Below are 26,873 nucleotides of genomic sequence, written 5' to 3'. Positions count from 1 at the left end.
GGCTGCAGACACTAGGTAGACATTACGTGCTGGTTGCGGATTCGCCCTCGAGCGTGCGCTTGCGCACGTCGAACGACGCGGGGTTTATGCACACACTCTTGGTGACGTCCGCCGTCTTGTAGATGCCGACCATCTGGTTGCACAGCTCGAACATCTGGCTGCGCAGCGAAATGATGATGAACTGCGCGTCCTTGGTGCGCTCTTTGATGTTCTGCGCGATGATGCTCACGTTGCGGAAGTCGAGCGCGGCGTCGATCTCGTCCATGAAGTAAACCGGGTTCGGCTTGTAGTGATGCAGCGCGAACACCAGCGCCAGCGAGCTCAGCGTCTTCTCGCCGCCCGACAGGTTCTGGATCTGCTTCCAGCTCTTACGCGCGGGGCGCACCGAAAACAAAATCCCCTCGGTGAAGGGGTCAGTGGAGTCCACCAGCTCCAGCTCGGCGTCGCCGCCCAGGGTGATGGACTGGTAAATCTCCTTCAGCTTGGCAGCGATGATCGCGAAGTTTAGCAGGAACTCGTTCTTGCGCTTGAAGCACAGCTGGTCGAAGGTGCGCTTCGCCTCGTCGCGCCGTTCCTGTATGCAGCACAGCTCGTGGCGCTTGCGGCCGTACTCGTGCGCCTTGACACCGAAATCGTCCAGCACCCCGAGGTTGGGCACCGCGCCAACCTGCTTCTTGAGCATCTCGACCTTTTCGCGCAGGACGTTGACGTTCAGCGGGATCAGCGCGGCGTCGCTAGGGCTGGTGGCGGGGTCGTCTTCATCCGATTCCGCCGCGCCGCCGCCGCCGCCCTCGTTGGTGGCCTCGCGCTTTACGGCTACTTGGCCGTGAGACATGTGTTTGGCGCTGGTTTGGCCGCTCCCGCTTCCCCCGGCGTCCCGTTTGTCGGCACCACCGTCATCCGCGCCGTCGCTGCCGGGAGCATCCGCATGACGCGGCGGCGCATTGCTGGAAAGGAGCTGCTGCGACTCGTTGCTGCGCTGGATGAGGGCGCGCGTTTTGCGGTACGCCTCCAGAATACCGCGGAGCTTCGCCTGGCGGTCCTCGCGCTGGTGCTCGCAGGCCTGCAGCTTCTTGGACAGCTCCTCGATGCTGTGCCGCAGGTCGACGAACTTCAGGTCGTGCTCCTCAATGCGCCGGTTACGCGCAGCGAGGCCTTCGTTCAGCTCCTTGAGCTTGGCGTTCAGCCCCTCCATCTGCGTGCTCACGCCGTTCATCTCGTTGGTGACGCCAGCGGCCTCCTCCTCGAGCTCGTTGAGCTCCCGTTCCAGCGCGCCTTCACGCACCTTGTGCTGCTCGATCTCCTTAGTGAGCTTCTCGGTGTCGCGCGTGCACTTGTCCGCGTCGGCCTGCAGCGACGCCGCCTGCTTGCGCAGCCGCTCGATGGCGGAGCGCATCTCGGACAGCTTGGACTCGAGGTCCGCGACGCGTTCCTTCGCGGATTTCAGCCTGCCCTTGCCCACCCGGTCGACCGCAGCGTACGCTTCAGCCACGAACTTCTCCTGCGCCGACACCTTCGCGGCAGCTGCAGCGGCGGCCTGCTCCTTGGCCTCCAGCTCCGACCGCATGGCGGCCAGCGTCTCGGCGTCCAGCGACGCCCGCTCGTCGGCGCCTGTGGCGCCCATTCGCTCCGAAAGCTCAGCCAGCTGCAGCTCCTCGTTCACCACGGTGTGCTTCAGCATCTCCACGCCGTACTGCAGCTCGCTGATGGTCCTCGAGAGCATGCCCTGCCGCTCGGTGAGCTCCGCCAGCTGGGCCCTCAGGGCCTTCAGCTCCGCCTCCTCCTTCTCGACCGCCTTCAGAAACTGCTCCAGCTGCGACGCGTCCAAAACGGCCCTACCGCACTGCGCGACGCTGCCGCCGTCGGCCCTGGTGTTTATGCCGCCGCTCTTCGGCGACCGGATGCCTCCGCAGCTCATGCGCCCGTCGGTCTCTACCAGCTCGCCGTTCAGGGTCACCACGCGGCGCCGCTGCTGGTAGCCCACGCGAATGGCCACGTCCAGGTCAGGCGCAATCAGCGTCTCCCGCAGCGCCGAGTAGAAGCACACCCTGTACCTGGGGTCGCTGGGGGTCACCAGGTGGATCAGGTGCTGCACACCAGCGGGAAGGTCGCCCTGCGAGTTGCGCTCGAAGGCCTCCATCTGGCTCTTGAGGTCGTGGTTGAGCACGCTCAGCGCCATCGCGTAGCTCCGGCCCAAGTTGCGCTTCCGGAGCTCGTCGAACACCCGCGAAGCAACCTCGGGGGTATCCACCACGAGCACGTCCACATTGACGCCGCACGCGGCCATGAACGCGCGCTCGTACTCGGGCGGTATCGATCCCAGGTCGCCGAGCCGCCCGTGCACGCCCCTGATCTTACCGGTGGCCACGAGGCCCATGATGTACCCGTACTGGTCTTTGCACCCCATCATCTCATCGAGCTCGCGTTTCATGCTTTCGTATTCCCCGCGTTGCTGCGTGCACCGGTGCGACCTCGCCTGCACGGCGGACTCGAGCTCCGCGACCTGGCGCTTGTTGCTCTCGTACAGGGCACGCTGCGTCGTTAGCTCGCCCTCCTGCCGTGCAAGGTCATCGCTGTGCGCCCGTAGCGATTTGGAGAGCTTGGTTTCTATGTCCTTCAGCGTTTTGAGCGTATCAGCCGCGCCCCTGCGCTTGGTCTCCAGCAGGTCGATCGACGACTTCAGCACCCTCACCTCCTTCTGCGCCTGGTCGCACGCCTGCTGCAGAGGCGCCAGCTCAGACTCGTGCTTCGACAGCTGCCGGTTCGCCTCGAGCAGCTCGGGCTTCAACGCCTCCGTGAGCGACTCGAGCGCCCGCTCGGCGCCGTCCAGTTCCTCCTGAACGCCGGGTAGCTGCTTGAGCAGCTCTTCGCTTTGCCTCATCTTATCCTGGAACTCGCGCTCGAGCTTAGGTTTGTTGCTGTTGGCGCGCTTGATCCCGGCGGTTTTCTCTTCCACCTTAGTCACCTCGCGCAGCAGCTGCTTGCGCAGCTCCTCGTCCCTCGCAATCATGCGCTGCAGGTTGCCCATGAGGCGCTTGTGCGCTCGGCTCGCCTCGGCGAGCTCACACTCCACGCCCTTTATGGCCTCCAGCGCCGTGTCGCGCTCCTGGCGCACCGCATCCAGCTCCGCAGTGGCGCTGCTGCACCGCTCCTCCAGGCTCGCCAGCTTGCCGGCAGTTTCCACCTGCTGGTCGGCGAGGAGGGACAGCTCCTTCCTGGCCAGCACGGCCTGCGCGACCAGCAACGACTTCTCCCTCGCCAGGTACGCATCGGCCTCGCGCTTGGCCTCCAGCAGGTCCTCCACATCCTTCTGCGCAACGCGCGCTCGGTTGAACCGCTCCTGGTACTGCTCCTGCAGCTCCTCGTGGCACCGCTGAGCGCCCTTGATGGACTCCAGGTACTGGTTCGTACCGATGATGTCCTCCAGGTACTCCAGCAAACCCTCCTCCTCGGGCTTCGTGGCCTTCGGCTTCATCTGCGCAATCTGCTCAACCTCACCCTGCAATATCAGGAAACGGTTGTTGTACAGGTCCATCCCGAAGGACTTCAGAGAGTTGGAAACGTCCTTCTGCGTCGCAGTGCGGCCGTTTATGCGATAGCGCGACGAGTTGTCGCGGTGCACCTCACGGGAGATCACCAGCTCGCTGCCAGGCACCACCTCGAACTCATCGCAATCCGCGTCACGGTCGATGATCTCGCAGAAGTGCACAGCCACCTCCATCGAGTCAAGCGGACGACCCTTGTTGAGCTGCAGGTACGCCTGCGAGTTGTGGATGAGGTCAGACAACTTGCTGAAACGCATCTGCTTCGCCCTGAAGCCGAAAACGAACAGCATCGCGTCGATGACGTTGCTCTTGCCGGAGCCGTTGGGGCCCACGATGGACGTGAAACGCTTGTGGAACGGGCCGATCACGGTGGTGCCGCCGTAACTCTTGAAGTTGCGAAGCACCACCTTGCTGATGATCAGACGGCGCACTGGCTGGCTGCTGTCGCGGGTTTCGGCGCCGATGCAACGCACATGGTCCGCGACGCGATTACGGCCGCTGGGCCGTCCCGCCGGGATAGGCGCTAACGTCATGGCAACATACGGTAGAAGGCGCGCATTACCGCCTCGGAATTCCCATGACTTGAAATCAGTTCAAGTGTGGGCGACAAAAACGACACAGTCGCGACGTTCGCAGCATGGGTACTACACACCATCTGCACATGACGTCGCAAAGACAAGGCGGAAGCGCAGCGTGTACTATTTTGCACCTTGTTAGCACTGCTATCTAAGCTTGGTTGCAGCGGTTTCACGGCTAAGAATGGCCGGGTATGCGCAGGTCTAGGCGCTGGGTGAGAGCGTGAGAAACGACGTCTCTGGCATATACCATCGACTGAGATCGCCTTGCGTCTAACCTATGTCGTTGTAACACGAATTACAGAATCCAAAATGGCATCTGAATCGGCAATTTGGCCACGACGCGCCGACGGCAGTCGTGTGTGCATCTGCATTCTATCGATATTCGATGCTAGAACTCGTTAGACAGCACGCGTATCGCATAAAAAACATAGCAGCATGCGAAAAGGCACGCTTTTGACGAGGCATGTCATCGATTCCTTGTGGTACTGGGTGACGAAAGGCAACCTGCCGTCGGAATAAGCGATACTGGCACGGTATACCACCGGTCAGGCAGTGAAGTAGCGTTGCGTAGAGCCAACGAATAGCCGCTCCGAGTTTGGTGTCGCATCGCAGGTCGCGCGGTGACCGCGCGCGTAGTGGAACGCCTGTAGGGACACACCAAGTCTGCGGCGGACGATACCACGGAGCACACAACCAATCGATTCGGAGCCGAGATTCCACATAGCCAGACGCGTTGGACGCATATTACCCGCCACATTTGGGCCGGCATTTCGCGCAGCTGCCGCCGTATGCCGTACACCCCGGCCGACCGAGCCATCGTACGACCTCGCGAAAGGGGTACACGTTACCAGCCAGAGCTGGCGAATACCAGCAACCTCAACAGAGTGTGTAAAAGGCGCTCCACAGGTTGAAAATCTGACTCCAGACCATATAATACGCGAGCCCTGTAAGGCCGACGAATCCTCGAAATAGCAACAAAATGAAAGCGGTAAGACCTTAGCGACCGTTCTGTTTTATGTGTGTGCGCAGCAAGACGCCAAGAATCCCGGACAAAGGGATGCTAACACCATCAACCGCAAGGTTACTTTCAACCGGGAGTGCGAAGTGATTCCCGACAGCGACGAAGTAGGTTCCAGCCCCGTGCGCTCCATGGCGTGCAGGAAACCGTGGACCTCCAGGCTGAACAGGCGGACAAGGATGCGAAGGTCCAAATGATCGTGTTCATGATCACCATCATCTTCCCCCTCGCAGGTAATAATAAACGTGGCCAACGCTCACCGGCGCAGGATGCATTCTCTACGCCTACAGCCGCAACTCTAGGCGGGATTCCCCCCGTTACATCTGGGCCTACCGCGCGCTGCAGCTGGGCACTGCTCTCAGCGTCATCTACAGCTTCATCATATGCTCCTTTCTCCACCACTACCAGCTCCAGTCCCTCAAGGGAGACGTCACTGGGTTCTCGTACACTCAAGGCAGAATCTGAATAAATGCAACTCCTTCAGTCAATGTTTCACTAATGCTTTTTCTCCTTGACCACCAGGTCCGCGCTGCCCCTGAGGGCCAGCGCTACGGACACGATCGTGACCAGGACGGTCGCAATGAACGTCGCGACCACGGAGATGTTGTAATTAGAGTACTTGCCAACCGGAGTGGAAAACACCACGTAGCCCTGCTGCTCCGCGATCTTAAGCACCCGGTGGCGGGTGCCGGCGCACCGTCCCATGGAGAACACGCGGCCGACGAACGCCAGGCCGGTGCGTTTCGGCTTGCATACCTCGACCGCAGACTCCGATGAAGGCCCTGAGGCGTGGTTGGTGGTGTAGATGCGGCGCCATTGCGTTTTGTTGGCCAACGCCGGCGCGTCGGCGTCCGCAATGTCGCGGCCGACGAACTTCATGAAGGAGATGCCCCGAAGGTACTCGACGTACGACATCGCCGTGGCAGGCACCTCAGACCCGATGCCGCTCGGCACCTTAGGAGAGTCCAACACGTACACCAGGGGTTCATTGACGAACGTCAGGTCATACCTCCACCCGGTGACGCTCTTCAGCGCCCTGACGCCCGGCGTCCGCAACAGCTCCTGCGTCAAGCCCTTGTTCATGTGCATGTACCGCGTGTGCGTCATCAGGGTGTACTGCACCTCCAGGCGGTCCAGCGACATCGCCCAACCGTCCACGGCCACGTAGCCGTAGTACAGGATGGGAGCACAGTGCATCTCGTGCTGCTCGATGTCGATGAACGGGGTGCGGAGCGTGCGCAGCCTGGCCACTCCGACATTCCTGTCCTTGTCAAGCTCAACGGGCGACGCCTCGATCTTGGTGACGTCGTCCTCGGACTCCAAGCGGGCGAACCAGCCGTTCAACTCATCGTTGTCCAGGAAAAGGCTACGCTCGAGCATGTGCACCACCCTCAGGTACAACCTCGCAGGGAATCCCAGCATCTTCTTCAACGGCAGCACATCCAGCGTGATGGAGACGATCCACGACCGATGCTGACCGCGGCCGTGGAACTCCGAATACCCAACGTCCGCCTTTATCGAGCTCTCCCTCATCAGTGGGTCCACCATACCCAGCACCGACGAGGTGACGTGCGCGGGCAGGCCGGCGGGCGTGATGAAGTCGAACTCGGGAACATCCACGGAGGCAGGGCTGTCGAAAGCGACACCGAAGCTCAACTCACTCTTCACCACACCATCGCGGTTAGTGAATGCCGCGATGACGTATCTGATCTGGACGTTGGTAGCCTGATTTGCCAGGAACGCGGAAATGTTCTTGGCCTTGGTGCTGGACGACGCTGCCATAACCTCATTGTGGAAGTCCGAAACTGAGGTGGAAAAACCCATCTGGAATTCCGCAGATTTGCTGGGCTGCAAGTAGCGCCACGTGTTCATGTAATTGGCCGCAACCTTGTCGGGGTTGATCATGGTGGATAACGAGCTCCCGGCCTGACGCTGCACCTCGGAGTAAGGGATCCAGTCGAGAGTCAACAGGTCATGCAGGTAGCAGTGCCTCCCAGTCACCAGACTGGCCACGGACGGAGATTCGCTGAATAGACCGTTGCAAGCAGCCGCCTTGGCGTTCATGCTGAGCGAGTCGGCGTACAGGGGCTTAGGGCACCGGCGGGACCACTTCTCGAACATGTACACGTCCTCCAGCGAGCTCGTCGAAGACAGCTGAACGAGGCAGCTCCTGTAGTCAGTTTCATCCTCAGCATCTGCATGGCCGTTGAGGCCGAGGCACCTGTGATAGAAGAGATCGAGGGTGCATTTGCCGTCCGCATCACCAGCGACGCGTGGCATCCGACTGGAGAGGAAGAACGACGTCACGGCAAAACACCACGACTCTAAGGTCACCGTGGCATCAGCGCGAACGCTCCCGACGGACTCAGACGCACTCTGCTTGGGATAGGATAAGATCGACAGCCCCGGGTGGACATTGTCCGGGAAAAGGTTGCGCCCGCGCTCCTCCTCAGCATCACCGTACACATCGACCAATCCACTGTAGTAGGCCAGGTACACCTGCTCGACTGACTGCGGAACGAAGCCCAGAGGTGTGCTAGGTCCCTCCTCAGAGATCGTGAATGCCGCGAAGCGGCGCTGAACTTTATCGGCCGCTTCAGCGGCCAAAAACGCCCACAAAAGGCACACACCGACGAAAACTGACGCCGCAGGCATTATGCTATTATTATGCATCAAGTGAACCTCCGACGCATACGCTGAATGGCACCTTGGGAGCCCACATAAACTATGTCAATATATTGAAAGAAGCACCAATGTCTCCCATGTAGTCTAGCTGGTTAGGATACTCGGCTCTCACCCGAGCGACCGGGGTTCGAGTCCCCGCGTGGGAATTTTTTATTTCGAGGTTACTTGCGCTTAAAGACTCAAACGCTATTACATACCCATAGTCGTTATTAACAAGAGGTATATGCGGTTAGAAAAGGCCGCTTGAGCCTGCAGACAACGTGTCCATGGGGACACAGAAGCCCTTGTGGTAATGCGTAGCCTGGACATTGAATGAACACTCATCTTTGTAATGAATTATACGCTCACACATCCGTATTAAACGTCCATATTTGTGCTGGGCTGCGACTTTCGCCGGCAGAAAAAGCCGCTCCGTCTCGGATTATACGAACGCGCCTACACATCGCAACGTAGATATCATGTTCAAGTGCCGGGTGTGCTCGATAGTCCCGTTCGCGAGCTTCTTGGGGCTTTTTGAGTCCGATGACGACGATGAGAACAAGCATGTGCGCAAAAGCGGCGGCAGCGACTGTGACTCGACGCCATCAGCGGTATGTCTGCACTCCCACGGACCAAAAGATTTCAGATTGCGAGCGAGACCCCCCATTCCGTGGCGGAGAGTGAGGTGGAGCGGGATCGGAGAAGCGCCGAGGAGGTGGCGTATCTGGTGAAGTCCTGGGACACTTATGTCCACGAGCGCGCCAAGGCGATGTACAAAACTCCAGCGAAGCGCTACTCAATACTGGGTTAGTGAGTTAGATGGTCGTATCATGTGCTGCAGCCAGCATAGCGAAGGGGTGCGGACGTGCTGATGACCCGATTCTCGGCAACGATGTAGCCTGCGTGCGATGGTACGGCGACACCGAAGACGGCAACCCCGTGATCAGCTACAGCAGCACAGGGGACGCTAAAGGCAAAATCACGTACGTCACACGTATGATGGTTTTCCTCTTCGCAGGTGAGCAGACAGTGCACGCGAATCACGTGTCTGCAGATCAGCAGTCCTACGAGATTATAGACAAGGCGGGCTGCCGCTCGTTCAAAATGGCGTGTGGCAACCGTTGGTGCATAAATCTCACGCACATTTCCCTCGCATGAGGCCGCCCGTACAGGCCATATGTGCTCGGTTGTGGCATCGACATCCGGCGTGGGCACTTTCGGCGCACTGTCTAGCGCACATCCAGCTGCGCTTTACCGGCAGCAGTGGAAGGCATCACAGCACAACAAAATCGTGTAATTGAGTTGTGCGAAGGTAATTATGCCCTCGTCGGCCTGAGGCTACCGAGGAAGGTCGAGGAATCTAAGAGCGCGCGCCTGCGCGGCAAAACCCGGGGGCGTGCCTGACCCAGGCGCCGTATTAGCGCCGACCAACAGAACTTAAATTTTAATCAGAATAACAGAGATATGCCGGGGGAAAGTTCGGCACGCGCCGACAGCGCTGTGTACAACAGCCAAACGCAGAGGCGGCAGCATACGCATAGCCAGGGCATGACGGCCGGCGATGTGGACATATCTCATGAAGAAGACGCCGCCAACATCCAGGATGCGAACATCTCGACGGTGTTCGATTTCTTCCTGCGCTCGTACGTCGCCGAGGGCGAGCAGGCCTACGACGAGGACCTCGAAGAGTTCGACGACTCCTTGTCCGACGACGAGGACACCACTGGAACGTACTGCCTGAATGGAGACACGAGCAAGCCGCTGTTCTACATGAAACGCATATTCACGCTCGTGTCCCGCATGTCGCATTTTTCCGAGGTCCTAGTTGTTCACCTCGATCATGTGCTCAACTGGCGGCCGCCGCAGAATGAGGCGAGTCTGAATCTGAACATGCAGCTCTACAAGTACCTGGTGAAGCATTTTCTCAGGGTTCAGGATGCATTGGAGGACAAGCTGCAGGGCATCGTGGACTCGATAGCGCAATCGCTGAATCGGGAGTCGAAGAAACTGTTTTTGCAGTTCCTGCATTCCCCGAGCGTCATACACCCGTACGTTGGCTTCGCAGACTCTACATAGTTTCACAGGTTGAAGGAAGTCCGGTGCCACATGATTGGCGAGCTCATTGCCATACGGGGACAGGTTACGCGCACGTCCGACGTTCGGCCTGAGTTGATACGTGGCACTTTCAAGTGCAAGGCGTGCGGCAATACAATCGAAAACGTCAGGCAGAACTTCAAGTACACTGTCCCGGTAAAATGCACGTCCAATAACTGTCTCAACATGCGCGACTGGGAACTGGTGATGGAGCAGTCCTTGTTCTGCGACTGGCAGAAGGTGCGTATACAGGAAATGGCCCAGGAATCGGATACTAGCGCCATGCCGCGTTCTATTGATGTGATATTGCGCCACCGCAGTGTCGACAGACTGAATGCAGGTGACCGTGTCATCATATCCGGCACGCTTATCGTCCTCCCGGATGTGCCAACACTCCTCAAGCCCGGTGAGATGCCACGAAAGGTCAACAAGCAGTCGATGAGGCGCTTCGAATCCTATCTTATCTCGCAGGGGCTGACGGGTATTAAGGGCGTAGGAGTCAAGGATTTGAACCACAAGCTCTCCTTCCTGGCCACCCAGGTGCGCCGTGTCAACGACTTCAAGTCCACCGCTGGGGACGTCATCGACACGACCAGTGATGTACAGGTGCGTGCCGATGATATTCTGAACCTGTCGAACTTCGACTGGATCCGCCGTGTGGCGCGGGGACACAACACGGTCGAGCGTCTAGCTTCCTGCATAGCCCCTAAAATATGGGGGCATTCAGAGATCAAGAAGGGCATACTGCTCATGATGGTGGGGGGTGTGCACAAGTCCTCGAGTAACACCAAGTTGCGTGGTGATATCAACGTGTGCCTCGTGGGTGACCCCTCCACTGCCAAGAGCCAGTTCCTCAAGTTCGTGGAGAGTTTTGCTCCTCGCGCTATCTACACGTCTGGCAAAGGGTCTACTGCGGCGGGGCTCACTGCGGCTGTGCACCGTGATCCTGACAGCGGTGAATTCGTCCTGGAGGCGGGTGCGCTGATGTACGCCGACCTAGGCATATGCTGCATCGACGAATTTGATAAGATGAACGATCGGGACCGTGTGGCAATACACGAGGCCATGGAACAGCAGACCATTTCAATCGCCAAGGCAGGCATACAGGCGACACTCAACGCTCGAGCGTCCGTACTTGCCGTATGCAACCCGCGTTACGGGCGCTACGACACTAGCAAGTCCTTCGCAAGCAATGTTAACTTGCCTCCGCCGCTGCTCTCGCGTTTCGACCTGCTATACACCATGCAAGACGAGGCAGACGAGATGGTGGATGCCAAAATTGCGTGGCATATCACAGGCCTGCACGGGCCCGGTGTATATAAGAGCAGCGATCTCATCGAAGATCATGCGGAAATCGAACACCAGGAGTCTCCGTTCGACCAGGAATTTAATCCGCCCCTAACTCTGGATGAGCTGAAGCTTTATATCGAATTGGCAAAACGCATTAAGCCGCTGATGCAGGACGCTGCTAAACACAAACTGGCGCAGTATTACGTAGGGCTACGTAACGGAGATGCGCAATCAACCAAGCGCTCGTTGCGCATGACAGTGCGGCAACTGGAATCCCTGATTCGACTAAGTGAGGCAATTGCCAGACTTAAGTTCTCCGACTTCGTTGAGGAATCGCATGTGGAAGAGGCGTACAATATATTCAAATCCTCGCTACTTAGGCTGTCGAACAAGGATCTCGTGGTGCTCGACGAGGAACGTGCTCGTACCGACGATGTGGATGACGGTGACGAAGAATGGACCACGTCAACCCGCCGCAGGCACGGTGCTGAAACGGGCGCCGATGAACCATCTGCCACTGCACACGCTGATCTCATGAAGATCAGCATGAGCGAGTACGAGGCAATCTCAGCAGTTCTCTTGGACCACGTCAGCGAAAATCAGTTGATGGAAAATGAGATCGCTTCCAACGAGCTGGTTGAGTGGTACATCCAGAACGTTGTCGTTCCCCGCACGCCTGAAGACGCAGACGCGTGGAATCTTAGGCTGCAGCGCGTCGTGCACCGTCTATTGTATGTAGACAAGAAACTGTTAGCACGCAGGGTCCAGACCGACATCCCCAACGTCTTCCGATTGCGGGTGCACCCCAACTACTACTCGTCGGCGCACGTATGGCGTAGAGACACCATGGCTGAGGAGCAGGACGTCGCATCGGTCGATGAAGACGATCATTCCGCAGCCGTTGCCTCTGATGTCGATGACGTAGAGGTCATTGAACCGACCGAGGAAACGTTATGAAGTCGGTCGGAGCTTTATCAGACTTAAAACATCCGTAGTCATAATGTTAATACCATTTTAGTATTCATTCATTGATAACATTCAACGTTGCTTCGGGGGTTGCCATTGTTAAATGTTGCAAGTCGTATAGTGGGCTATCTGACTATCAATGGCTACGTTTGATTTACGGAATTTAAGGCACTAAAGCCTAGGACGCTGCCAGCTCAACGTCGTGCTGATTACGAATATTAGGCGTCCAATCCGTGATGGTATCCACCCTTTCTGGGCAATGTGACTATTCACAGTCATAGTAGCCTGGGTTTCGTGTTCCACGTCGGATGGATTGGCGTATTGAAACTCGGCACTTGGTTCGAAACTGTACATTTGAGATACTCCGCCGTCTACGTGGTTCAGATGCCTCATGTCTCTCACGCAAGATGGTTTTGATTAGTCATTCCGATATGCACGATGACGATGGTCTTCCTCAGACATACGGATGGCTTGTCAAACATTCCCACTATTTACCGATATGGGCGGATTGCCGGGCGGAATCCTGCACTACGGCCACGAATAAGCTTATAAATACGTCCACGGCATTGCTTACTGCTGTACTTATTAGTTTAACCGATTAGCAGTTTACAACAATAGGCGTAGGGGATTTACACTTATATCAACACATACTTAATAAGCGGTGTGAGAATAGGCCCTACGACAAGCCGAATAAACATGACATGTAGCCCATCAAAGTGGAATAGCCGCTCCTAAATCAGATACTGTGGGCGTACCGGGATAATACATGTTACCCGACCCGAGCGCAGTGTATGTGCTAGACGGTCAGCGGAATCCTATCTTCATGGAAGCGTCTATGGGCTTCATGTTAACGTCAAAATCAACTTCCGATACCGGATAGTTTCCATGTTTACCAGCTCCCAAATCAGGATTATTCGATCCACAGAAAGCCCAGAATCCTGTGAAGTCGCATAGCGTTATCAGTGTTCGTAAATATAGACCTCTCAACGCTTTGGGGACATCAAACCCACTCATGCCAGCGCGGCGTTGTGGCTCGACGTAACCCAATGCTTGTATCAACTGCTGCATACGCTTACAAGCAATAAACGGCGGCAATCTCAATTTCGCAGCAAACACAGCAGCATTCAAAGATGATATGCTTGCCCGTAACATGGGCGCAATACCCACGAAGACAGCTGCGCAATCTTCCGGCTTTTGGGTACATGATTTACTCCACGTAGCCTCTGAACTGTAAGCAGACTCGTACTCGCCTGGGCTTTTAATATCATCCAAGAATATCTCGGTACCATGAACAACTTTGCCAAGGTTCTCCACAATGGCTCCAGCAGTGATACCCTTGCCCTTTACGACGTTCTCATCGGATTCGTCAACAACCCGAAAGTACTTAGCTAACCCTCCAGGTGATTTATTAATAAGGTCGTTGTACCGTTTAACCAGCCCTCCTACGAACCACTGGTTCCCAAGCTCCGGTTGATCCAGGAACTTTAGTAACATGTTTAACATCTTCGAGGGCCGGCATCTCCATCTTGTCAACAGTTTTGTCTGCCAGGGAACTGAAGAGTGCGGCACACAATGCTGCTACGTTGCTTTTAGCATCATCTCCCTTGACGGCCACCAACCAGTCAATGGGCTCCCTGAAGTTGCGAGGGACATTGGTCAACGAATTGTATACCATTTTGAAGGGTTAGTTAAATTACGCAATTATTGTAATGAAATCGTGTGAATATCGTGCCTATCTACTAATTGCGTCGCGAAGATCCCGCGTATGTAATAGGAACACTGAATGGAGGTAATGTCGTAATAGCGGGGAAGGACAAGACAAGTGTTGTTGCCTTCTAATACATATGCGCTTTAGCACGGTATGCGAATTCTTCTTAATGCGAACGAGGCAGACCTAGGCAAAGCAACGGCGACCCAAGTGCCGTATCGCAGCCAGTTCTAGACAATAAGCGTGGCATGTACTATGTAAAGCGCGAGTGATAGACGTGCATAAGTTTTAGCCAAAAAGGGCGTATACAGTAGCTCTGCATGTTGAATCAATGTGTGACAATGTGTAGATATTTCAACAATGTTGCAAGTGGTGTGTTGCTGCGCTTATGGAGTCGCGCGTTACTCGCTGTTGATCGACCTCGCAATCATTCGGTGACGGAGTCAGACGATTCTTCTACTGTCTAACGTGCGCATCGTAATTGTTTTCTGCTTTAGGTGATTGCGGCAACTGCGATTCCTAAGGTTTCTTGGCATGTAACAACTTCAGACGATGGCACCGTTGGTCGCCTTCCCTATAAATCAGGCATCATATCAGCGGTGATCGGCGGTTGCTGCAGAGTCTAGTGCACAATTAGTTTAGGTACTGCTGTGTGTATGCGTACGATCTTGTGTGTATGTGCGTCCTTCACATGTGTATTCTTGGGGGAATAGTTTGTTGGTTTGTAACCTAATCGTACGGCTCTACTAGTAGGTGTTAATTGCGGAACATTGCAGCTCCTATGCGACGTTCTATAAAGCCTGAGGGAATCTCGAAATTTGACGCAATCTTCCACGGCGGGATTCCTGAACCGCAGTTGTACACATTCCCATATATCGTTTGCCCATACCAATGTGAGCTCATTTGGATTTCAATTGAAGGTCATGCCTCCAGTTCAGGCTGCCACGTTTCCGCCGCACCCATATACCACGCTAATGGTCTAACAACGGTCTGTGTGAACCACGGTGTAGGATTAAGATGCAGTAGATTCATATCGATTCCTCAAGAGACACGACATATCACATCACATGGGTACTCAAACAATCATTCGCATTCCGTACATTCATCTGGCGGACGCGTCACCGAATCTTACAAGGCGTTGTCGTGCTGCCGACTTTAGCGATCGCCAGACCAGAGCATAAACAAATAAACCGACGCATTCATGTATTACATTACTTTCTAGTTGCTGCTTAGGTGATATGCGCTTGTTATTACTGGATGTAAGCGTGTACAGCAAGGGTGAAGTGCACAAGGAGGGTAGGAAGCACTGCGTGAACGTCGTCCCCGTCTTTTCTTCATCCAGGCTGTCGAATAGTTCGTGCCCACGCTGCCACCTTCACGTGGCGATTCCCGCGGGTGCAAAGAGCTATTTACAAGCCTCCTTCACTCTCAGAATTATGGTCTTCTTCAGGCGGAAGATCCTCTGTACCATCCTCACTGCCTGCACTAAACGTGTCGTTTGAACTCTGTTCCACGTCTTCACGCGCATTGTCGTTTTTGTCACGTTCTGAATGGTGCTTTTGGGGGGGAGGTCCAAAATGAATCATCCGGTCTGCATTCTTCTCAATATGCTTGACACAAGTGCTTATGTCTTCGGCATAGTTGGCAGTGTCAATGATAACCTGTTCCATATTTCTACTACCGCAACTCTCAGAAGTGCTGCTAGAGTTGCGGTCATACTCACTACGAAAACGGAAACGTTTCTTTATACGGATACAGACACCACGCAAAGCCTTATGACATATACCCTTAGATCCTGCTTCTGAATCACCTTTGCCGGCGCCGTTACCCGCTTACGGTGAAAGTTAGCCGCGGCCTCTAATCGCTTCTTCTGACGCGAGTATGCCTCTTGTTACCTCTGCGTGTGGACGTTTGCCGCTTGCACCCGCTATTTCTGATGAGGGTGTGGCGCCTGCAACAGCCTCTTGTGGCAAGGATTCACGGCGTGCAACAGGCACTTGTGGAATGAATGGGGGGGGTGCAACAGCTGCTAGTGACGGGAATATGTCTCTTATACCCGCTGCTAGTGACGCGAGTATGTCTCTTATACCCGCTTCTTGTGACGCGAGTATGTCTCTTATAGCCGCTTCTTGTGACGAGAATCGGTGGCCTTCATACGCTGCTTGTGGCGCGAGTGTGCCGCTTGTTGCCGCTGCTTGTGACGCGAGTATGTCTCTTATACCCGCTGCTAGTGACGCGAGTATGTCTCTTATACCCGCTTCTTGTGACGCGAGTATGTCTCTTATAGCCGCTTCTTGTGACGAGAATCGGTGGCCTTCATACGCTTCTCGTGGCGGGATTGCGCTGCCTTCATACGCTGCTTCTGACGCGAGTATGCCGCCTGCACCAGCTGATGGTGGCGCGAGTATGCCGCTTGCACCCGTTGCTTGTGACGCGAGTATGTCTCTTATACCCGCTGCTAGTGACGCGAGTATGTCTCTTATACCCGCTGCTAGTGACGCGAGTATGTCTCTTATACCCGCTGCTTCTGACGAGAGTGTGCCGCTTGTTGCCGCTGCTTGTGACGCGAGTATGTCTCTTATACCCGCTGCTAGTGACGCGAGTATGTCTCTTATACCCGCTGCTAGTGACGCGAGTATGTCTCTTATACCCGCTTCTTGTGACGCGAGTATGTCTCTTATAGCCGCTTCTTGTGACGAGAATCGGTGGCCTTCATACGCTTCTCGTGGCGGGATTGCGCTGCCTTCATACGCTGCTTCTGACGCGAGTATGCCGCCTGCACCAGCTGATGGTGGCGCGAGTATGCCGCTTGCACCCGTTGCTTGTGACGCGAGTATGTCTCTTATACCCGCTGCTAGTGACGCGAGTATGTCTCTTATACCCGCTGCTAGTGACGCGAGTATGTCTCTTATACCCGCTGCTTGTGACGCGAGTATGTCTCTTATACCCGCTGCTAGTGACGCGAGTATGTCGCTTGTAACCGCTGCTTGTGACGTGAGTATGTCGCTTGCACCAGCTACTTGTGAGCCCATGTTACCGACATTAGCGCCCTTATTTTCTATATTTGTGCTACCCTTACAGGTCCCACAGATACCTTCATTTCCTTCCTCACCCTTACCGATAGAAATAGTCGTTGGCAGGTGGGTTGGCTTGTCCCCTGAAGAATCCGCCATCTCGCACGCAATCGATTCAAACGTAGTGATGCGAAATAATTGGCCACGGATGTATAGATAAATGGTTTTGTTCAAACGAAAGACAGACTGTCGTCGACGTGTGCTCTCGAATCGTGTTCCTGAAGCTAGCCGCCCTCAAAACACGTCGTATTCACCGCTGACAGATGTATGTACGCGCTAGTTTGTAAGTATATTTTATAGCAAAATTAACTCACGTTTATATAATGAGAGAGTAATGATTAGATTCGGTCAACAGAACACGCCTCACAGTAGGGGCCAATTTCCACGGCCAGCTGCCCTACAAGCGCTCCCAAGCTACCACTTGACATTCCGCTCTGGATCAGGGAGGCAGCAATCATCCCAATGTCGAATATAAATAAGGCCCGTAACCACGTAGCCCCGTAGGCACATTGGGAGGTGTCCAGACATGAGGCATGGTGACGTCCATAGACACGCGTACACACACTCTAGCAATCCGAACACTCACCTGCATATCGTGAACACAGAACACAGGTGGTTAAACGGGTGCACTACCTTGCCACTCCGAAACTTCAAACATTGACCAACCTGCGGCATTCACTCAGCATTCCAAGTGCCTGACGGCCTGCTCAACGCAACCCATCAACTCCACTTATCCGACCGTGGTGTAGCGGTTTATAGCATACAATTTAAATGTCGCAATCGCCCAATTAGTAGATACTTTGAAATTGCCATTGCCACAATCTCGGGTGTCACCTCAGGCCTTGCTCCTGCCACCGACGCGGCGAAGAGTATACTGCGATCGGTGATGGCTGATTAGCCGATTGAAATCATCAATGTATACGATATCCCGAGAGTGCCAGAATGGCGGATCGCAAAGAGTTGTGGATCCACGGAGTGGTCGTCTCGGAGGCGATCCATGAAGTCGAACTTGACTCGTATCGACACTTTTGAACGCGTATTCGAAGCAATAAACTATACGCCTGATAAATGCTTTGTAACATATTTAACCGCAATTACCTCTCCCATTGGCCGCCACCGTAGAGGACAACGTGTAGGATGCAGGCCCGAATACACCGGGTGCGAAACCTCCTCTAGACTGGAACGGCCGTCTCAAGCTGCGATAAATGAAATCAGTGACCGTGCGTGCAATAGACGATCGCTATGATGCACTTACTGGAGAATGAGTCACTCAACATCTTGCAAATGCCAAGGTTCGATGCGATTTCTAGCCGCAACCTCCGGAAACATCGTTAGACACTGGACCATCTAAACTCGCCTGTCAGACTGATTACTTTGCTGATTCATGATGGCCATTTACAGCTTCCAAGGCAGCAGTTACGTCCGCTGTCTCATGTACGCATGTTACTTAACTAATACAACGCTAGATCCTGCACATTGCGAGTTACACGCGCGCGTATTACAGTTTGCAACACTTGTCAGGAAGATAATAAAGGAAAGTACATTGAGATGTTTATATTCCTTCTGTGTACAGTGCAGTGGAGTGTGCGGTGCAGACATGCTTACCCACTGTCTCGTGCACCCCTGAGACAGGGTGGTAAAATGCATTTCACAACATCGGCGAGTCATACAGCGTATACATAAACAATTATAGCATTGTCGGCCTTTAAAGCGGTAATCAAGTGTCCGCTTTACCCAACTGGTACCACCATCAGCTTACGTTATCAAAACTTTGCGGGGCTGCCTGTCTGACTGCCGATGTAGCAGGCAGATACTAATGCGGGTGTCTAGTGTGCGTGTAGTCCAAGTGTCGGGCAATTTTACGGCTCCGGTTCTCTGCGTTGTAAAGCTTGGGACACCTGTAACTGCGACTCTCGCAAAGGCGTCTTGTCCGGTGCGCTTGTCCTGTCCATTGTCCTGTGACAACGCTCCTATTGCTTTCCTCCGTACATAACCTCTACAAGTCCGGCAATGGGCGCCTCGGATTATTAATGATGTAGTAGAGAGTCCCAGCGGCTCCAAGACGTCGCAACCAGAATGTCCTGCCTCCTCTAGCTCATGCTGCCATTGTTACTCCTTAGCATCGCTGGTCGATATATTAGCTCATATAATGGCTGGTACTGTGCGTCCGGTTTCAGCAGTTACCGTGGGAAACCAGTCTCCTACATCCCCGTGGTGAACAGCGGCCGACTGCAAATCCACATTTGCTGACCCATAGTCCGCACATTGTGCCATTAATAGCTGCTTACCGTTTCGGTAACTGCTACTGATAACGGAGAATCTTCATATGCTGTGGTAAGATTGCACACCCAGCATCGGTATACCCTCGGACTCCGTGGTCTCCTACGAACGCGCCCGTCTTGCCGCATCCGGTGACTCTCCGTCACAGCTTTAGAATCACTCTGGCAATCATAACTGTATCACATTTTGCATCGTTCGTCGGCTGCATTGCCAGCATTTCATTCGCATCACGGGGTAGTCGTACATCCACGACTTGCACATTCCAAACTTGACCGTGTATTTTTCATTAGTTATTTTTGTTTCGACCATCGTGACGATGTTCTTGCGTCGATGCTCCCGTATTATGACTGGTGGATTATCTTCGTTGGACTTTTGAGAGGCGACTCACGGAAATGGAAAGAGGGGATGCGGCCATGTACCGATATTGATGTCATAATTTGCATTAATAATTTTGCAAGTATTAAAACGTTAAGGTATCTGTATGACACAACAGAGTCATTTACTGACTGTTATGTTGGACCCGTGTAGGAAAATTCTGTGGCAGTGAGCCGGCTGCAGACGTGGGGTTGGTTCTCGGTGTCTTTTCTTGTCACAAACAATAAATTGTCGATTTTTTTGTTTTAGCATACCCATAATATTTATGCTGTTTAGCACCTTTTTTAATGATTTTTGCGGTTGCAAGTTATCGTCTGAAGCGAAAATTATGACAATGGCCAAATTTGTGAGCTCCGTTGGCACGTTGCGCAGTAATGCTCTCTACGATAATGTCTAGGCGAGTTTCTTGTGATTTCGGATATACAAATGAATTACATAGCGACAATTCGCTCATCGCGTGCAAAAAGGATGCTGGAAACTCCATCGTAACAACTGCCATATGCCCTCGTCGGGTCAACCACGTGCATGGCTGGCATCCCTAACCGACTGCAGATGCAGCGTTTCAGGTCAATGCGTACGTGATCAACAATAGTGAGTTTTGTTTCGTCGCTACTTCGTGCGTAACACACAATGAATCTGGGCGTGATATCGTATGGTTTGAATCCAGTGGATCACATACGGAAATGCATGTTGTGATGCCACCAGATGAATTGTCTACGATGGCCGAGCGCCGTTTGATATTCATCTGTAGACCGCAAGATTGTGTTCTGAGTGACGCAGTGCGGCGTCAACTTTCCCAACGCCATGTCTTCGCCGAAATGCAAGCTTTCCCTTGGACTGCGAAGACACCATAGACCGAGGAACCATCAAAGATCGGACTTGGCTTGGGAGTGCTTTGTCTGAACGAAAGAAATGTGCTTCTACCATTTTAAGACTGCTAAAGAAGCGGCGTTCTACTGCCCAGTACCGTACGTCCTGGACCCGCCCAATTGCTTCTACCAAGTGTTAGTGGAGGGTGAAGTGAAGAACTTGAGTGACGTCAGCCAATCTTTGGCAGCGTTACATTCCAATCACTTCGTAACCGTGCGTATATATAGTTCAGTTGTAGGGCCATACGAGACTCTGCGCCAGACCCCACCGTTGGAGTGCCGCTGCGTGACCATCAAGGGTGTCGTCCTGTCTACCATCCAGATCGAGCATTACTACGCCAAGTAATGGGTATCTCATATTTGGTAACTCGTTTGTCAATCACAGAGTTTAATTGTCATAGTTCGTGTTGGTGTCTGAAGATATCAGAGCAACAAATCGTTTAGGATACTACACGCTAGTCTGCCTCGAGCTGAACATCTTTTTGTGTTAATACAGTTATTCATAATTAGTGTAAATCACATTTATCCATCCAATAACATACATTGTAACGAGGTCGTAAAAACTTTTGTTGTGCAACCTAAATCAAGACAATGCAGTACAGACGGCTCCTTATATTTTCACGAATCAAAAATTCCGCAATGTCTTCTACAAACAAAAATGGATGATATGTGCGACCTGTCACTCTATTTCAGCAAATCCACTGATGTTGATATGTGACCAGGGTGGAGTGGCTGGTCACATTGGAGCAGCCGTACTAGTATATGCTGAGGTGAATTGGTTTGCTCATCAAACCTTAACAGAGAGCCACACAATATTCTCTATAATACTAGAATGAATCACATTTGTAATTGCGAACTGCCGGTTTTTATCTCCCATTGAACATAGTGACAGCTCAAGGCCGGATAGGATGGGAGGGCTAACATACCAATACGTGGGTATGAGGGATGTTGCAGGCACATATGTTGGATTCACATTTTATCACAGCAGCGTCATTGAACATCAGCTATGTTGGTCAGAAGTCATTATGTGGGTATATAACATCCCACCTGTATGCCCAGTAAGAACCCGAATGAGGGCGGGGTTGCCAGCCAGAGGCCAGCATTTTTGTGGTAAATATTTCGATATACGGTTACCTTCTGAACATGAATTACGATCTTATTCAGTTGGATATATGGCACATGAGAAATGAAATGAGGCTATATAGTTACCTTCAATTGAAATGCCAGCTAATCTGGACTTCCGAAAGGTATCGCTAATTGAACGGAGACAATCGCAGTTCGAAATCGCTTGTGTCGCTGCACTTTATGGAATGCGGGGCCCTGCCAGACCGTCTGACGCGTGGTTGAGCAGTCACGTTCATTGGGATGTCATGGGGATAAAAGCTGGACCATTAGGGCTCAAATCGGCGCACCGGTTAAAACACCACGCATAATAACCAGATAAATAAATCTTGATTATCCTTATAGGAAGCCGTGGTGCTGGAAATATTCGTCGGATGTTATGCGCAAAGTGTCGTAAAACCCGCTGATACAAGACCTCATTTATGGGTAAGGTGACTCAACGTGTAGCTGTTATTAGCCGAGGAACGCTCGAAACAAAAAGTGACGCAACCACATACAGCACAAGACAGTGATTATCACGGTAGAAGATGTACAGAGTGTTTTCATTCCTTTTCATCGTTTTGGTGTGTTGTTAAGCAGGTCCGGCGAAAGGTCATCGCACTATAACTTACTACACGTAACCCATCTTGACATTACCAACGTCTACGCATCGTTGTAAACACCGTTGACGTTTTCATGTTCCGCATGTGTGACAACTTTCGTAAAGTTGCATACGACAAAGACATGCGTTGTGGATACCGCATTCCAGATTCGTGCTATGGAGGGGCTGAGATGGGGTATCGTGATTGTAATTGCGTCTCCGTATTCCTCCTACACGCCGTACCGACCCCTTCGTAGCAGTAATTAATACGCGAAGGCATAGGTGTCAATACTACTGTTGTGCGCATCGGCGGTCAATACATATCCGGCGTTGTACGCTGCTGATTATAGAAGCGGGTTATTAGCTATTAGACACAAATCATACAGGCATATCGACCGCATATTTTAGCATATCATTATCAAAATGGTGTACAAGTCGTTGACTGAGGTTCCTCACAACCTCAAGGAGGGCATTGACTGGTTGGTAGCTCTGAGGGGAGACGATTGCAGATCTCACATGGAGTCGATCGCTGCCGCACTTTACGATTTACTCGCAGACAAACCTATTGGCTTGACAAAGGTACCAGCTCTGGAAGAGGTAAAAGTCATTACTAAAGAGTTTATGGAGCGTAAACATATTAACAACCAGGAATTTGTGCAGACCTTACTCAGGAGGTTCAATGGGCCTATGGATAAAACTAACATTCACTTTAAACGTTTCATGCACAAAAACGACGGCGATTATGATAACATCATAAAGCTGAAGCGTTTAAGTCCTGAATCCATGGCGAGATTCTTAGGCCTCGTTGTGTATGGCTGCGACAAGTTTTTGAAGCATATGAAAATCCCTGACGAATATAAGTCGGCTTACAGTTCTGAAGCTACGTGGGAGGCATCATGCGCTGAAGACCCAGAGGCTTGTGCAGTGGTCCTGGTGGGTATTGCACCAATGCTATACACAGGTCTACGTTCTTTGAAAGATGCAAGCGATGAGGCAAATAAGGACCCGTCGAATGGTGAGACGAGAACGCGTTTGAGAAAGGTGTTGAGAGCCGTCGGTTACAGGAGATCAAAACGGCGCGCTAATATTAGCGTTTCATTTATGTCTAAGGCGTTGAGCGATGTGGACAAAGATGTATTGGACATCCTTTACGACTTCGCTGGCTTCTGGGCATTCTATTGACTAGGGATCGCATATGAGCCGTCATAAGAGCTAAGCACAGACCGAGTCTGGCTCCGAAGTGGGTAGTCATTATATGAATCCTCACGAAACAGTTTTAATGTTGGTATATAGTAATAGCCGTTATGATCTATAGACTCTGCATCCGCAATACTGCTGCCATGGGGTGGGGAAAAACTGTTTCATGCTTCAACATTATCTTCCACGGCGCAGTTCGTTTGTATGCTGTGGCAAGGTTACAAGCGTTCGTCTTCGTGCACCCGACTCCATGTGGCAACCGACAGTTCAACAACAAAGCTGAGCACTCCTCCACATCACCTTGGGCGAACGATGTATCCATAACGCTTTGCAAATTGTGCCGTGATACACGTCACGTGAATGCGAAACGCCTTTTCACTTCAAGGCGCATTAACAAATAGTTGTATCATCACTTGACAGCTTAATATTTGGTCTTAGTAACTTTCATGAATCAACATCCTGACATTTGGTGCAGAACATGCAGTGATGGTGTTACCGCGTATCGATGTGAAGTTTGCGTTTTTGAGCTCTGTATCGCCCGCTTGCCATCACATGTGGTATGGTGCTAAACGGCAGGTCGAGTGGGCAATAGCAGTGATGGCGAATGAGTTCGGCAACGGAACGGCGTGGAACCTGAAACCAATATCAGCGTGAGGCGGTAACTCCGCAAAACCGAAAAGCGGCCCTAGGCACGTAGACACACAGCACAATATAGGATAAGACAAGAAAGTAACATAATACTTCTGCGCTATTGCTATTCACGCCAATTAATACGATAACTTCTTTTGGACATAATACACATGAGAAAAAAGCAAAAATTGGCCCGATGTCATTTTAAGGAACGCCGCATATCAAAGTCAGGCAAAGGTAATTACAGAGGAATTATGTTGACTTATGCTCAACAAACAGCTCTGATAAATATTCCCGCTTTTGATGCCAACCGCCAAGTTCTTCCCATTTCCAGTAAGGTACGCAAATGCACCTGAACCCGAGCCGCTGCAGCAGACCCAGCTGTATCTGAGACTTTGCAGTGCGTTCGCGACTGTGTCTGTAAAATTGTACGATATCGTCGGCAAGTATAATGCTCGCTAATGGTCTCAAGTAGTTGCCTGCGCGGTGGTCAGTAGGTTGCTCAACAGCCTACCAAGCAAGCGTTCTTCCCCTGGTCCACGTGTGCGCAGTCTTCGGGGATCCCGTTGCCTGGCCTCCGCCAGTTCCTCTTGACCGATCGCGCGCACGAAATCGACGAGATACGGACCAACCTGAACCTGCGTCTTTTTGATGGCTGTATGTAATCAAACTCTACCTGCTTGTACAGAACATGCGATACGAAAGTTGCCGTCTTCCCCACGGATTCCTGTAGGTCACACTTCCGCACTGTTTCTGGTTCCATAGTTACTCTGTGGGCAACCTCCAGCAGATATTGCTGGGACGTCTCGCCCAATGAGTCAAAAATCTGGGGCGTCAGTTTCCTATTGCAGTGTCACTTAAAAGTAATGCCGTCGCGAAAGTTCGCACCAATTATTGGAGCAATTGTTTCAAATCAACATCAAAAGAGTCATTAGTTCGACGGCCATCATCGCATGTAGACGTACCATATGTACAGGGCGACCAACTGCAGCCGAACAAGACAAGCTGAGGGTATGGAGCAATCTAATCGCATTACCTCTCTTAAAAGCCTCTGATACACTTCCGGATCATTCATATTAAAGTGACAGAATGCCAAAAGAGCATCACATATGCATTCTATATTTTCCACTCCCAACGGAACTGCATCGGAGTTTATTGTGACGGTAAAGCGTACCCACCATCTAATCCCTTGATGAAGTTGGTCGCAAACTCCATGACGACCGGATTATGTTCGTCCAGTAAGAATAGGCTGTGAATGCAACGCGCCACGTCATCGAAAGAGTCCAAGTTAAACATTACCGATTCCAGTGTGCGTGTGAGCTCGGATATAACCTTTGCCGGCCTGTACCTGAGGTTCCCATATCCAAGCAGTAGTCGTATTATTGTCTTCACATCGCAGGTAGACAAACCAGTTAGTACAAGGTCATCTATCCGGTTGGCATTGCTGGAAGAAAACACGCCCGTGGACAAGCAGTTGACGAGCACTTGCATAGGTATAGCATCTCCCTGCATAAGGTATGAAATATGCAAGTGTTACACGCACCGTGAGTGCGGCCTCCATCAACCTACGGCGTATGAACACACTGTCGAACATATCTTCCTTATAGGCTTGAAGGAGAGCGGACGCCTCTTCCGTAGTGATTTTCCCACCCCGGGTCAGCAATAGCCGAAGACTTCTGCCTATACAGCGGTGATATACGTCTTCTCATACGATTAAAAAAAGCAAAGCAGCGCGTGCATCGCATAGAGTTGCAATTCTCTATTTGAGTTTAGCATAAGTCACAACCACCACGTGTAAGCCAGCGTTCCCACAAACGCCTGGAACGCATCATTGCCAACATCAAGACGCTCGAGGTGAAGCGTTCGAAATATAAGGAACACATCCACAGGCCCACGTTACTGTAAGGACGTGAACAAGCGCCAAAACAGTCGGTATTTGCGTATTAGTGGGCAGGCAGCCTCGCATTTGGACACCCAGTCACTACGTAGCACCATGCAAGCGGCAATAATCCAAATGGACAGAAGTCGTGCAACACGCCGAATCTCTACCTACCAACACGGGAACCGAGCGCCTCGTGACGCATGTCGGTCTCTGCCATGCAGTGCACAAGCGCTACACTGTTGGGGAGGGTCAATTCGCTCTCGGAGCCGCGGGCTGCAATATACGCGAATATTTTGGAGCAAATAGGCACTACTCGGTGTCCTGCTGTCGGTGATGCCGTGACATGCGCTACACGTACCGGCCTTGTGCAGTTCCACTAGCGTATGGCAGGCCTGGGTGAGTGCCTCCCCGCGTACATGCGGTAGCAGCCTCTCAAGCCGCCCGTAAAAATCATATATAAGCCCCCTGGAGGCCACACCATGCGCCAAAGCCGCTCGAATCAGGTTGCACAGGTCTCCGGGGTCGGTGAAAGCATACAACTTTCCACGTATGTTGGCCAAAGCCGTTGCCCGCACATTGGCCATCCGGGAAGCTACTTCCTCGCTGCCGTCTTGCCCAGCAGATAGCTTCTCAATGTGTACTGCGGCTAGCAGGTTTTCGGTCGGCGACAGTTGCTCATTGTGCTTCTGGAACAACGCATACAAGGTCTGCGCGTCGCCACCGCCATCACGTACCAGGGCGCGAAGCCTCGCAACCTCTGGTACACACAGATGACGAAAAACACGCGACAGACGCATTAACCGTGTAGCGTCGTCAGTAGTTAGTTGAGAGCATCGGTGGCCGTTGTCCGCGCGCTGATCAACCGCTGTGGGAAAATGCGGCGCGATCGTCAAATAATCGGAACAGCACACGTGTCAAAAAATGCTCTTGCGCGATGCAAGCTAGATTATAATGTATGCAAGCTGCGTGTGCCCCAACGCTCTCATGTGGAGCTGCAAGGC

The 26,873-nt window shown here is 52.7% G+C and overlaps 12 protein-coding genes across 12 annotated transcripts; 6 read left to right on the top strand and 6 right to left on the bottom strand.

Moving 5' to 3' along the window:
• Nucleotides 1-22: 22 nt before the first annotated feature.
• On the bottom strand, nucleotides 23-4,078 carry BBBOND_0102020 (SMC family, C-terminal domain containing protein, putative; the record flags this gene model as incomplete). Its single annotated transcript, XM_012910605.1, has 1 exon — nucleotides 23-4,078. One exon carries the CDS (start codon nucleotides 4,076-4,078, stop codon nucleotides 23-25), a length of 4,056 nt encoding a protein of 1,351 aa, XP_012766059.1.
• Nucleotides 4,079-5,102: 1,024 nt separating this feature from the next.
• On the top strand, nucleotides 5,103-5,610 carry BBBOND_0102010 (hypothetical protein; the record flags this gene model as incomplete). Its single annotated transcript, XM_012910604.1, has 2 exons — nucleotides 5,103-5,111; nucleotides 5,242-5,610. The coding sequence occupies 2 exons, from the start codon at nucleotides 5,103-5,105 to the stop codon at nucleotides 5,608-5,610; spliced, it is 378 nt and encodes a 125-aa protein (XP_012766058.1).
• A 26-nt stretch (nucleotides 5,611-5,636) lies between these two features.
• On the bottom strand, nucleotides 5,637-7,796 carry BBBOND_0102000 (membrane protein, putative; the record flags this gene model as incomplete). Its single annotated transcript, XM_012910603.1, has 1 exon — nucleotides 5,637-7,796. The coding sequence occupies one exon, from the start codon at nucleotides 7,794-7,796 to the stop codon at nucleotides 5,637-5,639; it is 2,160 nt and encodes a 719-aa protein (XP_012766057.1).
• Nucleotides 7,797-8,284: 488 nt separating this feature from the next.
• BBBOND_0101990 (hypothetical protein, conserved) lies at nucleotides 8,285-8,963 on the top strand (the record flags this gene model as incomplete). The annotated part of the gene is made up of 4 exons (XM_012910602.1): nucleotides 8,285-8,416; nucleotides 8,452-8,611; nucleotides 8,647-8,823; nucleotides 8,860-8,963. The coding sequence occupies 4 exons, from the start codon at nucleotides 8,285-8,287 to the stop codon at nucleotides 8,961-8,963; spliced, it is 573 nt and encodes a 190-aa protein (XP_012766056.1).
• Nucleotides 8,964-9,269: 306 nt separating this feature from the next.
• BBBOND_0101980 (MCM2/3/5 family protein, putative) lies at nucleotides 9,270-12,146 on the top strand (the record flags this gene model as incomplete). Its single annotated transcript, XM_012910601.1, has 2 exons — nucleotides 9,270-9,853; nucleotides 9,890-12,146. 2 exons carry the CDS (start codon nucleotides 9,270-9,272, stop codon nucleotides 12,144-12,146), a joined length of 2,841 nt encoding a protein of 946 aa, XP_012766055.1.
• A 416-nt stretch (nucleotides 12,147-12,562) lies between these two features.
• BBBOND_0101970 (hypothetical protein) lies at nucleotides 12,563-12,757 on the top strand (the record flags this gene model as incomplete). The annotated part of the gene is made up of 1 exon (XM_012910600.1): nucleotides 12,563-12,757. The coding sequence occupies one exon, from the start codon at nucleotides 12,563-12,565 to the stop codon at nucleotides 12,755-12,757; it is 195 nt and encodes a 64-aa protein (XP_012766054.1).
• A 202-nt stretch (nucleotides 12,758-12,959) lies between these two features.
• BBBOND_0101960 (hypothetical protein) lies at nucleotides 12,960-13,649 on the bottom strand (the record flags this gene model as incomplete). The annotated part of the gene is made up of 1 exon (XM_012910599.1): nucleotides 12,960-13,649. The coding sequence occupies one exon, from the start codon at nucleotides 13,647-13,649 to the stop codon at nucleotides 12,960-12,962; it is 690 nt and encodes a 229-aa protein (XP_012766053.1).
• A 1,623-nt stretch (nucleotides 13,650-15,272) lies between these two features.
• BBBOND_0101950 (hypothetical protein) lies at nucleotides 15,273-15,533 on the bottom strand (the record flags this gene model as incomplete). Its single annotated transcript, XM_012910598.1, has 1 exon — nucleotides 15,273-15,533. The coding sequence occupies one exon, from the start codon at nucleotides 15,531-15,533 to the stop codon at nucleotides 15,273-15,275; it is 261 nt and encodes an 86-aa protein (XP_012766052.1).
• Nucleotides 15,534-15,707: 174 nt separating this feature from the next.
• BBBOND_0101940 (hypothetical protein) lies at nucleotides 15,708-17,036 on the bottom strand (the record flags this gene model as incomplete). Its single annotated transcript, XM_012910597.1, has 1 exon — nucleotides 15,708-17,036. The coding sequence occupies one exon, from the start codon at nucleotides 17,034-17,036 to the stop codon at nucleotides 15,708-15,710; it is 1,329 nt and encodes a 442-aa protein (XP_012766051.1).
• A 3,468-nt stretch (nucleotides 17,037-20,504) lies between these two features.
• Nucleotides 20,505-20,807, top strand: BBBOND_0101930 (hypothetical protein; the record flags this gene model as incomplete). The annotated part of the gene is made up of 1 exon (XM_012910596.1): nucleotides 20,505-20,807. The coding sequence occupies one exon, from the start codon at nucleotides 20,505-20,507 to the stop codon at nucleotides 20,805-20,807; it is 303 nt and encodes a 100-aa protein (XP_012766050.1).
• A 1,779-nt stretch (nucleotides 20,808-22,586) lies between these two features.
• Nucleotides 22,587-23,345, top strand: BBBOND_0101920 (hypothetical protein; the record flags this gene model as incomplete). The annotated part of the gene is made up of 1 exon (XM_012910595.1): nucleotides 22,587-23,345. One exon carries the CDS (start codon nucleotides 22,587-22,589, stop codon nucleotides 23,343-23,345), a length of 759 nt encoding a protein of 252 aa, XP_012766049.1.
• Nucleotides 23,346-24,242: 897 nt separating this feature from the next.
• On the bottom strand, nucleotides 24,243-26,669 carry BBBOND_0101910 (hypothetical protein, conserved; the record flags this gene model as incomplete). Its single annotated transcript, XM_012910594.1, has 7 exons — nucleotides 24,243-24,469; nucleotides 24,498-24,832; nucleotides 24,956-25,130; nucleotides 25,169-25,496; nucleotides 25,534-25,670; nucleotides 26,044-26,193; nucleotides 26,231-26,669. 7 exons carry the CDS (start codon nucleotides 26,667-26,669, stop codon nucleotides 24,243-24,245), a joined length of 1,791 nt encoding a protein of 596 aa, XP_012766048.1.
• Between the last annotated feature and the right edge of the window lie 204 nt (nucleotides 26,670-26,873).

The sequence above is a fragment of the Babesia bigemina genome (assembly GCF_000981445.1).
Source record: "Babesia bigemina genome assembly Bbig001, chromosome : I".
NCBI lineage: Eukaryota > Apicomplexa > Aconoidasida > Piroplasmida > Babesiidae > Babesia > Babesia bigemina.
This window is presented reverse-complemented; position numbering and strand designations above follow the sequence as displayed.